We start from the raw sequence: 14,523 nt of genomic DNA, 5'->3' as shown, positions 1-14,523 counted from the left end.
TCATAGAAGAGTTTCTACAATTTCAGTTCAGTATAGATTTTAACTTATATTTTATAAATCTTGTTACATTTTAAATTTAATATAAAAGTAATAACTATAATAACAAAACTACAAAAAGATAGAGCAACAACTGTAGGGTCTAAAAATCGAGGAAATATTGACCATATGGATCCTCTCCTTGCTCTCCGTAGTCGAGCTGTTCTTCGGGGTAATGGTCAAATAATGATGAATCACCGACACCAGCAGTGATTGGTGGTTCATAAGGCGTTTCAATATCCTTAGCCAACAATTTCTCCCACACCACTTCTTTGAACCAGGGATGATTTCTTATATCAGCAGGTCCATTTATCAAGTTACCCAATCTTCTGGTCAAATCTGCCGTTATCAACTTCGACAAAAGATCAATCTCATCAGGTTGGAAAAAACTTGGATAATGAATCTTGCCTGCCAAAATCTTTTCATACGTCTTCATTGGTGTGGAATCGTAAAAGGGAGTATACCCTGCCAACATTTCAAAGATCAAAACACCAAGACTCCACCAATCTACAGATTTGTTATATGGTTTTGTGGTGATAACTTCAGGAGCAATGTAATCGGGTGTTCCACACAATGTCCAAGTGACTGTACTAACTTCTTTAGCAAAACCAAAATCTGTAATCTTTATATGTCCATTTCTGTCCAACAAGATATTTTCTGGCTTCAAGTCTCGATAAATGATATCATGACTATGTAAGTATTCCAAAGCCAATGTCACTTCAGCAGCATAGAATTTTGCCACGGGGTTGGGGAACCGTTGTGATTTTCTCAACAATGAAAACAATTCACCACCTTCAATGTAATCCATCACCATAAACAAGTTTCGTGAATCTTGAAACGTGCCCCACATTCTTATCAAAAAGGGATGTTCAATCAACTTTAACATCTTACGCTCATCATTAGTATGCTCAACTTGCTTCATTTTAACAACTTGTTGTTTTTTCAACACCTTGATTGCGTAATATCTTCCATTATGAACTGATCTCACCAAATGAACTCTACCAAATGAACCAGTTCCTAATGTCCTCATTATTGAAAAATCGTTTAACGAATATTTGCCTTTACTCACAGTAGATCTTTGTGGTAGCAAGGATCTTTGAATCGCCTCGTCAGCAGCGGATTTTGGTACATTTTGTTGATGCTGTTGTTGCAGCTGTTGGAGTTGCACCTCCTGTTGTTGGGCATTTTGCTCCTGTTGTTGAAATTGTTGCTGTTGTGGCAGCTGTTGTTGCTGTTGTTCTGCTTGCGTCACATTAGCTGTTGTTGTCGAACTTACATTGGTATTACTCATTGCAGCTTGAGCAGGGCCGGGGTGGTTGATCTGCTCACCAGGATGCAGCTGATGAAATGATTCCATTGACTTGTCTTGATTGTAAGTGGGGGAAGGCTCGTGCGAAGGGTGTTGATGTTCCTGGTAATTGCGATATAACTTCTTCAAGATATTAGGCATGAAGCAAGGGAGAAAGGCCACAAGGAAAGCAAATTAAGCACTCCAAAAAGCGTATGAGTTTGTAATTGGTGATGAATTGAGATTGATATGTGTAATATTGTACAGCACACTCGATCCGAATTGACTTTTCTAATACGTTTGCTTTCTCAATAGGTTTGGGGGAGGCCAGTTTATAATTCAAAGAAAGTGCGGATTATAATTTCGTTCATTAAAAATTAATATTGTATTTGTGTTTGATTATATTTTGTTTCCGTTGTGTATATGGAAGTTTTTTGTTGCATTGTGTTTATAAAGAATTACACAACACAGGAAAGGAACGACCTTATACACATTCCCAATGAAGGTGGTTTGAGAGTACTGAAAAGAAGTGTAGTGATAAAACTTTGGGTGCTACATACTACCATTGCGACACCCTTCCGTGCGATATTCAAGTTCCTACAATGCACGCCTCAGGGCTATCTCGGAGTAGAATACTTACCCAGATTTATTCCCCATGAGTACCAGCTGATTGACATCTGGTCAACTGTTAACTGATATGTCACTGGTGGTGTGCAGTGGAAAGCGACTGTTGTTGGTGTTAGTGCACGTGATTGGCTGGTAGCTTTACCAAAATGATATTTATACGAAGCTCCTCGCCTTCCATAAATGACATTATTCCACACATAGCATCCAATGTCGACTTCTCCATATATTCCCTTTGACACCAGCAGGCAGCCTGATATATCCGGCTCAGCTTTAATTGTTCCATCAATATCAATTGGAAATATTCCCCAACTAACTATTGATTTAATTATTCATACATACTCATTAACCAAGATTGGGTATTTAGATGACTTGTATCTTTATCCATTTGCTTCACCAATTGACTACGTCAATTCGCCTTCAGAACTAGGCATAAATCATGCCATTGAAGTTTACCACTCGTCTGAGTTAAATATCACGGTTGTGCAGCAACGAAGCCCAATCATACCTACTTATACGCCTACTTTTATTCAACAAGTACTTGTACCGTTCATAACAACAAATCATTTCGAAAGTGTTCTTATTTTGAACTCCTCAGATGCTGGATTAGTGGAAAGTGTCAATAGTGGAGATATCAAACTATACGATACCGAAGATTTGATTAGTTCAAACTTGGAAAATTTGTCACTATCCACTTCATTATTCGAATCAAATGACCCAAAGGATAGAGAAAGCGAGAGGAATTCACGATTTGTCACCGAATTGGTCAAGGCAATCATATCTTACAACGGTGAAAATAGTTCGAAATCGATTAACATTAAAGTTCTTGTTAGTTATGTTTATGAAGGTGACAATTTTTATGATGCTGAAAAGTCAGCCACTAAGTTACGAGAAACTTTACAACTACAGAACCAGGGTGATGGTCCAGTTGATAAGTGGATTAAGCCAGTTAGCTGGTTGGGTGTATATGGTGATAAGTCAGTGCCAAACGCAATGGAAGAAGGTATATTTGGTTGATACCACATTGTTATGGGTGTATTTGTTTCAAAATCGCAATAAAATTTTCTTCAATAGTAATACAAATATATTTGAACCTGTATAATTGCTTAAAAAGATTCAACGTCGTAATATCCTCTCAAAATTTGATGTAGTAGGTATTCTTAATGTCGATGTTGAATGTTATTGTTCTCGGACGGAGTCCAATGCTGGTTTTGATAAAACTGAAAGTTCTTTTGGGGTCCAGGATAAAGAGGGCTTTGATATGGTTGCACTGGTTGCACTGGTTGCACTGGTTGCACTGGTTGCACTAGTTGTATTGGTTGCATTGGTTGCATCTGTTGTACTGGCTGCATCGACTGAATAGGTTGCATTGCGGGCTCATTAGCCACTGAAAACTGGTGCTGCTCATTCACTTCTTCAAACCTAGCAGATGAAGGAGTGGAGCTTAATTTGTCCTTGTATCCATTACTACCAGGTGGCGGGCTCAAAGCATTAACACCAGTTAATAATGCACGAGCTTGACTTTCGACTTCCTCATCTTCCTCCCCTGGATCCCGCTGACCAACCACGCTTTCTTCTTCTTCTTCCTTCTTTGTCACCAGTGAATGCAGTCCCACTACCTCAACTCCTTGTGGCTCATTAGACGGTGAATTCAATAAATTAGCGATGGTTGGACTCTCTTGAGCTTTTGGTGTATCAAATTGCAATTGATCCAAATTCATTTGTTGCGAAATTTCAACCGAGATTCTCATTGGCGGTGAAGTTGCAGCATTTTGGAGTAACAAGCTTCTAACTTCACGACAATGCATCACTTTTTCATGATCAGTTGCAAATTCCATCATTTGGGGAAAGTTCAATGCCATTGTTAGAAAATAATCAACAAAAGGATACATCTTAATAATCTTGACAACTTCAGGTCTATAGACTTTACGCAACACCAGGATAGCCTTAGTGTATTGCTTGTTTCTTGCTCTTATCAACATCTCATGTGCATCATTGTTTCCTTTTAACGAGCTCAATCTTACAACCAATACACACCAAACTAACTGTTTGACTCCTTCAATAGCTAGATATGGTGGTGGATTGGAATGCTCTTTCAAGCGACAATAGTCGGGCATGTTTCGAACGAATTCATTAATTTTGGTTTCAAAGTTGCTCATGGTCATACTACTGGGGTTCTTTCGATCGTCATAATTAATTTTCCCACCAACAACACCATCGTCAATGACTCCTGTAGTTGTGTTGATTGTTGACGTAATAGCGAGATTCAAAATAGATACAATCTTCACAAATTGGTTGAAATTGGACAAGAAGCGTCCATGATCAAGCCGTATGGATTCAGAGGAATGATAATACTCCCAAGAGTCCCATTCCTCCCAACCATCAGTATCTATTTGTGGAATGGGCCAATCAGCTGCTCGTACCACTGGCGACCGACCCATCCTTGCTGATAATAAAGTATTTATCACATAAACAGTAGCCCAAGTTCTCTGCCTACTTATGTTGTTCAACGTAGCGCTTGTTTGATATTTGCTGCTTTCTTCATCAGTAGCCGTTCTCATTAATCGAACATCAATGGCCATTCTCGAACTAGAGCTGATCAAAACCCATGAATAATCCCATTGACCTGCTTGGTAATAAAACAAACCTAAAATCAACATTGCTTGCATAGTCTCGATTGTTGATGTCAATGAGTTTTCCAAGGCTAAAATAGAATTCTTGGCGTAGGTTAATCCAGCTGAAAAATCACCTGTTACATTAGAACTAGCTTCACCAAGGGCTACAACTGCCCATATAAGGGCCACCAAGTTACAATCAATTTGCCTGGCATCACTGTTTGGCAGCTGGAGGTGATGTAGTTGTCTTTTAATGTTGATTTTATCCAACATGGGGATCAAAACATGAAAAATTTGAAAGTAGTGATCTACAAGCATACGAACATTTGGAGGAAATTGGAAAATCTCATGCGGTAGTTGTAACTTATCCTGAAGGTTAGCACTAATTGCAAATGAAGAAACATTGAATATAGATCCTACTCGAAAAGGATTTTTCCTATTCGGCTTCCTTTTGTAGTTTTGTTGAATAGCTTTGTTTGTGAATCCAGATATAATGGACGATAATCCATGGTATTGTAATGCAACTGGCTCCCAGTTTTCTGCACCACCAGAGGACTCTATTTCGTCGGAAATGAATTGGAATATGTCGTAGTTCAAAAATAATGATGGATCGTTGACAAAGTTGTTGGTTTCATACATTCCTGATGAGGTCGATATATTATTTGCAAACTGTGGTATATGGTGTTCTTGTGGTTGTGGATGAGGTAGTACTTGTGTTGTGCAGCTGGCGTTGTTCAATGTTGACGTAGTCCCAACTTGTTCAGTCAATAATGAAACTTTCTCTTGTTTCACATGGTCATGAACGAAATTATTACTCGAGCTATTTGGTGGCAGCTGTAATTTGCTACCTAAATCATCCTCATTAGCACCACTGGATGTTTCGGATTTGAGTAACCCTACACTTTTGAAGCTCTTCAATGCTGGAGATTCCTGATGCAGAACAGTTTCAATGTACTTGGATATTGAATGGTTATTCCATAACTCATTCAACTCTCGCAAATTAGCAATCAAGTTGTGTTGACTTTTTAAACTCTCCCATATAGCACTTTCAAATTCTGGGCGTTGTTGTATAGTACTTGCAATCACTGCCTGAAGTATGGCGACCTTCTTTTCTAGATCGTGGGTATACCCAGTTGGTAATCCTCGCCTTTTGGAAGAGTATGTATAAGTACAATTCTCACCATTAGTGGTACAGTTGGTACATGATGGTGATATTCCATCACACTTGGCTTTTTTAGAACGACAATAATCACATGCCTGTTTTATCCTCTTTCTTTTGGTGGGCTCCCGCGTCTCGTCCTTGCCGTGCTCCATTCGATTAAAATTTGAAGTGTTGTGTAAGGGTGCTCGCTTGGTTGATGGATTTAGTCACTATGTTTAAATATGTGGAGTGATATTTCTGTGAAGCAGTTCAATCTCAGGATTCGTTATTACTCGAGTCTTTTGCCTGTATGAGTGTATTTGGTGAGGGAAGGTGGTCTTTTAGACTTGAATGAAGCGTGTCAGTAACGGACACTGTGAATGCAATCGTTATTGTAGATGATATCTATGGCTTTCTTTGATTTTTTGGAGTAAGCTATCAGGGAAATCTTTTGATTCATATAATTTAGACTGTACATGAAATAGCATAACGAGACATCATAAAATCATAACCCGTTTTGAACACACAAAATTAAAAATGCCTTTTTCTTTCAAAAAGTGCATTTAGGCTTTTTCGCCTTGAAAAGTGCAATTGAGCACGATGTGTATCTTTAAAGCATCATTTCTTGGCCCAAACTATCGACACTTCATCGTAGTCCAATCCAGTATCCAAGCCAACATTATTTATTGTAGTAAAAGTAAAGACAAGTGTAAAACCTCATAACAGCTGGTTCATTAGTTGAATGATAGAATTAGCCACGACCTTTTGGCTGGCCGTTCCAGCATCCTCTTCTTAGTGGTTCATGGTTTGGAATTTCAAGCAAACTGAATAACCATTTTGCATGCTACAAAACCCTCACGCCTTGAAATTCACATTTTGTAATGGATCGTTTCATGTTTGACAATGCTTTCATTTTCTAAAACAGATAATGATCTCATCTACTAACCTATTTACGCAAAAAGCATCTCGTATATTCACCACTGCTAAAAAGTGCGATGAGAGGCAATACCATAGATAGACTTTGGGGATATTGTAGATCGACATAGATGTCCTTCATCTTGAGATTACACAAAACGATTTCTCCATTTTATCGTTCATTCAGCTCGGAGTCCGCGAGATAAACTCGCCTGCTAGCGGGCTGGAGCGTTTTCATAGGTGGATTTGCCATCCACATCTGTGTCCGTCAACAGAGCTCTCTACATGCATGAATAAAGGCTTCTAATTATTTACTATCACTCTCAAACTTCTATAGGTTTCAAATCTGGTGAGATTTCAAAAGGAGCATCAGTCTTGGCCATAATTTCCTCTATGGTACTCTCTGGATCAATTTCAATCAACACCAACTTCTCATCAACGATATCAAACACAGCTAGGTCGGTGATTATTCTTGAAACGCACTTTTTACCAGTCAACGGAAATTGACATTGGGGTAAAATCTTTGGTCTTCCCTTTTTATCAACATGTTCCATAACCACAACAACCCGAGTACCTTGTGGGTTGCTTACGAGATCCATGGCACCACCCATACCTTTAACTCGTCCAGGTAAGCCCCAGTTAGCTAAATCTCCGTTTGAAGCAACTTGCAACCCACCGAGGATGGTCAAGTCAATTTTTCCACTACGGATCATAGCAAACGATTCCTCAGATCCAAATAACGAGGCTCCTGGTGCGAGAGTAACAGTTTCCTTACCGGCATTTATAAAGTCAGGATCTTCCTGTCCTTTATGTGGATAAGGACCTAATCCTAAGATCCCATTTTCGGATTGTAATGTGACATTGATGTTTTCGGGCAAGTAGTTTGGTGCTAGAGTAGGCATTCCGATACCCAAATTTGCAAATGAGCCATCTTTGAATTCTTGCGCTGCTCTCTTGACAATCTTTGATCTTTTCAATTCATTCTCTGATTTGGGCTTCTCGAATGATGGATCTTGACTGGTTTCGGAGTACTTGAAAATTTCTATATCTTTTGGTGTAGTGGACTGGATGACTCGATCGACGTATATTGCTGGTAGATGAACATCTTCAGGGGTGATTCCACCCGGTTCAACAATATTCTCTGCTTCAACAATGGTTAACTTAGCATTTCTTCCCATCACTGAGTTGAAGTTTCTAGCAGCCCCTCTGAACCAACAATTACCCAACGTGTCAGCTTTATACGCCTTAACGAGTGCCACGTCACCAAATATTGCTGGTTCCAACAAGTACTTTTTTCCATTGAACTCTCGCACTTCGCGAGCTTGACTAGCTTTCAAAACTTTTTCACCATTGGAGTCGTATCTCACTGGCAACTTCCCTTCTTCTAACCATGTACCGACACCAGTTGGTGAATAGAATGCGGGAATACCAGCGGCACCAGCACGAACTCGTTCAGCCAAGTTACCCTGAGGGGTCAACTCCAAGTCTATAGCCCCAGTCAAATACAATTTTTCAAAAGTTCTGTTACCTCCAATGTAACTACTTATCATTTTGGTGATTTGGCCAGTAACTAGCAATTGCGATAACCCACGGCCATCAAGTCCTGCATTATTTGAAACAGCAGTAATGTTGTTGATCTCCGGTTTTTTAACAAGTGCATTGATGATGGTGTCGGGAACCCCACTAAGACCAAAGCCACCTGAAAGTAGCGTGATATTGGAGGTAACCCCCTCCAATGCTTCATCTGTAGAATTGACAACTTTAGATCTTGGGTGAACCAACGAATAACATCTAATGAAACACTGAACTACCACACTCAGGTTTGATTTGTTGAATACTGTGAGCATGAGTGAGTTATGAGTGTGATTTACAAACAGCCATTAGTCACTTGCAGCCATGGTAGGATTTAATTTTCATTATATACCCTATTCATCTTGTTGCCCCAATTAGGATTTAACTTTGATGCACTTCGGATTTTGAGACTCTGATGCGACAAGAGAAAATAAGTGGAAATGCGATCGGAAAAAGCAAAAAATAGTTTCTCTCAATTATTTGTCATTATGGATGTATTCACTTCCGCACGCACAACGGAGAGCAGGTCGGAAACACGTTCCGAATTGTGGAGTAGACCAACCGATAACGCGTTAAACCGTGCAGGAATTTCCACCTCGACGAATGAGGCAAGCACACCAAGTAGCATTCTCGAGAAGAACACTGCTAGACCCTCACTGTAGAGTGGTATAAGCTGGAGCTACAGCGTACATTTAAAATTCAACATCACTCTCGTACAAAAAGTTAAACTACTGAGGCATACACACTTAGCTACTTATTTAGTCCAATGGAGATGGTTCTGGCAATCCATCGGCGTTGAGAATCAAGTTGGTCGCAGCTCCTGTCAAAGCTTCCTGGTTCTTCTGAACCATCAATTTTTTAGCTTCATCTTTAGTGATAATCTTGAAATGCCACTTCAAATACCAGTCTTCAGGGTCCATACCATACTTCTTAGCCTTTTCAGTTCCTAATTTATCTAAAGTGTACAACAACAGTGTCTTGACACCAAACACAGCATCCGAAGTCTCATAAGGATCTCCCTTGGCGTATAATGCTGTAATCAACCTATCGTAACCTTCCTTTTCAATGATAAAATGAATATGAGCTGGTCTGTAAGGGTGCCTGTTGATTTTTTGCAACAATTTACCAACAGGTCCATCATGAGGAATTGGATAGGCCACAGGTCTCGTACATTTGATGATGAAACTTCCATTGTTATTCGTCTTGACAATACCTCTCATATCAGGATGGTCTCTATTCGGGTATTGAGTATCGTATAACCCATTAGCATCACAATGCCAAAGATCAATGGCGGCATCGGCAACTGGAGTTCCATCTGGTTCAGTCAACAACCCTTCAATTAATAATGGTTCACCTCTGCCGTCAGAACAAATGGAATCACCTTGGTGCATTTCAGCTGCATCGTGAGTGTGAAATGGTCCCAATAATGTACCAATTGTAGCATTTGGTGGTTTTGGATGGGAGATAGAATCAACTAAAACTGATAAACCCATAACATCAGATAACAAAACAAACTCCTGACGGATATCGGAGCACATTTTACCCGTATCAGTAAGAAATTGAATAGCAACTTCCCATTCTTCAGTGGTCAATCTCGTCTCAATTGCAAAATCATGAAGATGTTGAACCACTTTTTGTAAAAGGAAAAGCAACCTCATATTGGTATGTTGTGAATTGACCAAAATGGTGTTCTTAGTGATGGTGTCATCGGTCATTTCTGTAATCTTGGGTCCTTTTGGTGGTGGTGGTGGTTCCTTACTAATAGTCTTTTTGGTAGAGCTGGGCATGATTGGCTTTTGTTTGTACTTGTAGTCTTTTGAAGTAGTGAAGAAGAAAAAGTGTAGTGTGCTCTAGAATGGGACTTTAGAATGTCCAGAAAAGTCAGCTTTTATAATAAGGATCCTTTTCAAACTAATCTCATCATCCAATACTTCAATACGTACATATCTATTTCCGGTAAAAAGAAAGTCCGTTTGGTTTTGAGATCTTCTGATTACAGAAAGAAAATAAATAAACAATAAAACATAATAATTTAAGGCTTGTTTATCTCTTTTTTGTTTCCTTGTTGCATGTTTCTCATTTGCGGAGTAAACGATAAAAAATAGGGTTCTTCAAAGCCAACAGTCTATCGGAGTGATTTACAGTAATAAGCTCTTTTGTTGAAACATACTACTGAGAAATCAAAATCAGATGATTGTAGTACTTGATATGCACCTTCAAGTGAAGCGGAGTAGACATATTTGTATACAACTCGCACCAAATCCATGCTAACTTTTATGAACTAAATGGATGGGTAAGATAAATTGTACTTCAAGACATAGGTGAACATATTAGAGAGTCATTTTGATATGCACTTTTGGAATATTATAGAACAAAAGAATGAGTCCATGCTAGATAGACATATTCTTACCACTGAAGAGACAAGCGAAACAAAAGGAATTCAGCATTGACTATAGGGATGCACCAATCAACACCAACTCGATTAAGCGTATGCAAAATGAGGTGCAGACAAGCTTTCAACCTTTGCGTTTCTTTGCGGGGACAAAACAATTAAACGCTTAAGTAACTGGTTCCATTTGTCATATCATTTCTTTCTTTTTCCATTGGGAAACGGTTTCTCTGATTTTCAAAGAATTCCGTCCAAGGTACATTTGTGATACATTTACACAGTTTCTTTTTAGTGACAATTCCGACAACAAAAATTTGATATGTCAATTATCGATTGAATAAGCAATTTTTATTGTTTTTGAAATTTTTTTAAATGAAACAATAGGGATGAATCGGCTAGTGAAACAGCAAGCATCAAACAGTATAAATAATTAGCAAAAATACTATTCCTTAGTAAAAGCCCTCCAATCGCCCCTTCTTTGTTTTAATGAAAGGTTAGTGTATGAGATTTACATATTTTCAAAAGCATTCACATTCAATTAAACAGTTACACAGATCGATTCATTACTATTAAATCCGAAATATGGCACGTCATCCAGAATTTACTCAACTTGAGGCTTCAAGACCATCTTTTGATGCTGAAAATACTTGGAAATACACACAGGTTCCAGATATACATTGGAGAGTTGGATCCGGCGCTAACAATGACGAATGGAAAAGCCACAAGAAAGTTGAATTGAACCCTTACGAAGAAGGAAGACCTGCTGTCAATAACTACAAGACTTTAATTAGTGCCATCACACCTAGACCAATTGGGTTTGTATCTTCGGTATCCAAAGATGGTAAACGCAACCTTGCACCTTTTTCATACTTCAATATGGCTAATCATGATCCACCGATCTTTACTTTGGGGTTTTCTGCTAGTGGAGACCAAAAGAAGGATACCTGCAATAATATTTTAGAGACTGGTGAATTAACAATCAATATCATTAGCGAATGGTTTGTTGAAGCTGCTAATTATTGTGCCATCAACAGTCCTCCTGGGGTTGACGAGTGGAAGCTATCGGGTTTAACCCCAGCGGACTCTAAATTGGTTAAACCACCACACGTTGCTGAATCAGCATTTTCGATCGAAGCTAAGCTAGTTGCTCACCATGTTTGGAAATCCAAAACTGATCCAACTAAAGACACAGGTGTGTTGGTTATTGCGGAGGGTTTGACCTTCCATGTTAGAGAGGATGTCATCAATGAAGAAAATTCGCAATTGGATGTTTCCAAATTGAAACCGGTTAGTAGATTGGGAGGTATCACTTATGGTAGAACGATTGAAGGCTACGAAAAACCAAGGCCCAATTACGCAACTGAAATTGAGAAACCAGAAGTGAAGGAGTTGTTGGAATGACTTAGAAACAGTAGTTTATAGATTCGTTCAATTAATTGTTGACATAGAGTTTCTTAAGTGTGAGGAAAGCGAAACGTGAAAGAACTGTAGTAAAATCGAGGTGATAAGCAAAATGTTTCGCATTATAAATAGGAAGCAAATACAGACAACTTCTTTCTATATAATTGACACCAACATGAATTCATCCCAAAACAAACACAGAAAGAAAAGCGTTGAAGAAGAGCATATTGAGGAGCGTCGCAGAATGGAAAGAAGAGTCAGTTCAGAGGAAGCAGAGAATATGGGTGATTCACTTCCCACTGGGTTTAGAGGAGAAGGATTTAATAACGGCAAGCCCGATCCCGATGAAACGAAAAAAAACGAGAAAAAGTGACTTCTAGCTTGAAGACTGCCAGTGAGGTAGAAGAGGAGAATATTGGCATTGATGGACCTGAATTTTGGTCCCTTTGCGCTACGTAATTGGTTATCATACGTTCATTTTTAGGTAGCTTGCTTAATCTTATTGTTATTTGATATTGCCATTGCTATTTCCCAAATAATTGCTTGATTTCCTGTTCACCATGGTTTCTTTGACTTCCTTCTTGGAAGCCAGAGAATTTCTGTATTCAACTCTATCTTGCTCTCCGATGCTTGCCATTGAACGGGAATCCAAAAGGTCTACAACCGCTTATTTCCGTCTATATTTCTATCAAAAGACCGTTTGTGTAACAAAGTAGCCACATACAAAATGTCTCATCAAAAGAAAAGTAAAAAATTATTTGAAATTGATAAACAGAAGCAACAGAGTTTACTTCTCTTCATCTCAAATACTATTCATGCATTCCAATCACGATGGAATCACACTCTAGCGTTCCGAGAAGGCAAAGTTATGAAAGGGAAAGCTCTGAAATGTACAGGCGACAAAGTTATGAAGAAACTCGTCTTCAAAGACGACGTACTATGGAGAGCGATCTTGCTACAATGGAGGCTGAATCCATAGGTAATGCACTTCCAGAAGGGTTGAAAGCAGAAGGATTAACGGAGAAGGCAGAACAGATATTCGTGACAAAGTCTCGTAAATACTTGCCGATCATCCTGAATCTAACACATGGAGCGATTTGGGGAGTTTTGGTCCGAAAAGGATTGATACAATTAACCACCTATAATGGATCTTTTTTATCTGGCGTTATTTGGGCAAATTTCACTGCATGTGTTGTTATGGGATTGGCAGTTGACGGTGAAGAGTTATGGATGACATTATTAGAGAACAAGACTTATTCCTCCAAGAGTGCGATACCTCTATATACTGGTATTACTACTGGATTCTGTGGTACGGTATCATCGTTTTCAACAGTTATATTGGATACTTTTAACAAATCTGCCGACACTGAAATTGGCAAAAGCTTTCATTACCCGAATAGAGCATATGGTATAATGGAATTTTTGGCAGTTAACTTGGCACAATTGGGACTCTCAATGATGGGGTTCCATATCGGAAAACATCTACTGCAAGTCATCGATAAGTACGTTTCACCAATGAGCGAGAAAGTTTATCGCTTCATGGAGTTGTTATCAATGGCACTTGCTGTCTCTTTGGTCATTATCACCTGCTTTTTGATTGGGTTCAAAAACCATGGGGCTTGGAGAAGTTGGACATTTTCCATGTTATTCGCCCCTTTTGGTGCAATCCTCCGATTCTACTTATCGAAATACCTCAATGTCAAAGTTAAAAATTTCCCCATGGGAACATTTGCTGCAAACATGCTTGGTACATTGCTCCTTGCAATTTTCACACTTATAGGAAGAGGAAAGCTTCCACTGGGGGGAAGAATCAATTCGCATGTTATGGGATGTCACGTTTTGATTGGCTTGGATGATGGGTTTTGTGGCGCATTGACTACTGTGAGTACCTTTATGGCCGAATTATTTGCGTTGAAGACTTTTCACAGTTATAGATATGGAATTGTATCAGTATTTGTAGGCTATGCTTTGATGATTTTGATATTGGGTTCATATAACTGGACAGTAGGGTTGACTGATCCGGTGTGCTCGTAGGGTGTCCCTAATGCTATACGTAATTTTAAAATAGACTTAGGAATTAGATTATAATGCATTTTTATTAGATCGATGTTGAGGAGACGGTTTGAAGCTGCAACTTCATAATGTCCACTGTTGTCGTTAATGTATATATTCAGCTATTGCGGCACTGAACATGTGTAAAACCGTTGTAACGATCTGTTCTCCATTGTTTAGCGAGTGCGGCAATTGTCGTCAACATGCACAAAAAGCTGTTACTACATGAGATGATATTCGGCATTGTCGACGGCCTATTTAGCATTTAACACATATCAGTGAATTCGTATTTGAATGAGAAGAGTTAAAATACTCTTTTATAACTCCTTTGGAGCCAGACCCTTAAAAGCCCTTTTCAGCATATATTTGGCAACCAAAAGTGAAAAATCTCCATCGCAAGATGGGATTACACAAAATTGAAAATTTTTATTCTCTGCTGATAAAAATTTTCCTTACGTTTGTAATCTGAAAGATCTAGACACACAAGACA

General features: G+C 38.9%; 7 protein-coding genes across 7 annotated transcripts; 3 read left to right on the top strand and 4 right to left on the bottom strand. All coding sequences in view use genetic code 12, as the record gives it.

Moving 5' to 3' along the window:
- Nucleotides 1-139: 139 nt before the first annotated feature.
- On the bottom strand, nt 140-1,486 carry CORT_0C05890 (the record flags this gene model as incomplete). The annotated part of the gene is made up of 1 exon (XM_003868818.1): nt 140-1,486. One exon carries the CDS (start codon nt 1,484-1,486, stop codon nt 140-142), a length of 1,347 nt encoding a protein of 448 aa, XP_003868866.1.
- Nucleotides 1,487-2,158: 672 nt separating this feature from the next.
- CORT_0C05880 (20S proteasome assembly protein) lies at nt 2,159-2,965 on the top strand (the record flags this gene model as incomplete). Its single annotated transcript, XM_003868817.1, has 1 exon — nt 2,159-2,965. One exon carries the CDS (start codon nt 2,159-2,161, stop codon nt 2,963-2,965), a length of 807 nt encoding a protein of 268 aa, XP_003868865.1.
- Nucleotides 2,966-3,108: 143 nt separating this feature from the next.
- Nucleotides 3,109-5,877, bottom strand: CORT_0C05870 (Zcf10 transcription factor; the record flags this gene model as incomplete). The annotated part of the gene is made up of 1 exon (XM_003868816.1): nt 3,109-5,877. One exon carries the CDS (start codon nt 5,875-5,877, stop codon nt 3,109-3,111), a length of 2,769 nt encoding a protein of 922 aa, XP_003868864.1.
- A 1,065-nt stretch (nt 5,878-6,942) lies between these two features.
- Nucleotides 6,943-8,466, bottom strand: CORT_0C05860 (hypothetical protein; the record flags this gene model as incomplete). Its single annotated transcript, XM_003868815.1, has 1 exon — nt 6,943-8,466. The coding sequence occupies one exon, from the start codon at nt 8,464-8,466 to the stop codon at nt 6,943-6,945; it is 1,524 nt and encodes a 507-aa protein (XP_003868863.1).
- A 483-nt stretch (nt 8,467-8,949) lies between these two features.
- CORT_0C05850 (hypothetical protein) lies at nt 8,950-9,978 on the bottom strand (the record flags this gene model as incomplete). The annotated part of the gene is made up of 1 exon (XM_003868814.1): nt 8,950-9,978. One exon carries the CDS (start codon nt 9,976-9,978, stop codon nt 8,950-8,952), a length of 1,029 nt encoding a protein of 342 aa, XP_003868862.1.
- Nucleotides 9,979-11,162: 1,184 nt separating this feature from the next.
- CORT_0C05840 (hypothetical protein) lies at nt 11,163-11,981 on the top strand (the record flags this gene model as incomplete). Its single annotated transcript, XM_003868813.1, has 1 exon — nt 11,163-11,981. One exon carries the CDS (start codon nt 11,163-11,165, stop codon nt 11,979-11,981), a length of 819 nt encoding a protein of 272 aa, XP_003868861.1.
- An 831-nt stretch (nt 11,982-12,812) lies between these two features.
- On the top strand, nt 12,813-14,015 carry CORT_0C05830 (hypothetical protein; the record flags this gene model as incomplete). Its single annotated transcript, XM_003868812.1, has 1 exon — nt 12,813-14,015. The coding sequence occupies one exon, from the start codon at nt 12,813-12,815 to the stop codon at nt 14,013-14,015; it is 1,203 nt and encodes a 400-aa protein (XP_003868860.1).
- Nucleotides 14,016-14,523: the final 508 nt, after the last annotated feature.

This window comes from Candida orthopsilosis (assembly GCF_000315875.1).
Source record: "Candida orthopsilosis Co 90-125, chromosome 3 draft sequence".
In the NCBI taxonomy this organism is placed as follows: Eukaryota; Fungi; Ascomycota; class Pichiomycetes; order Serinales; family Debaryomycetaceae; genus Lodderomyces; species Lodderomyces orthopsilosis.
This window is presented reverse-complemented; position numbering and strand designations above follow the sequence as displayed.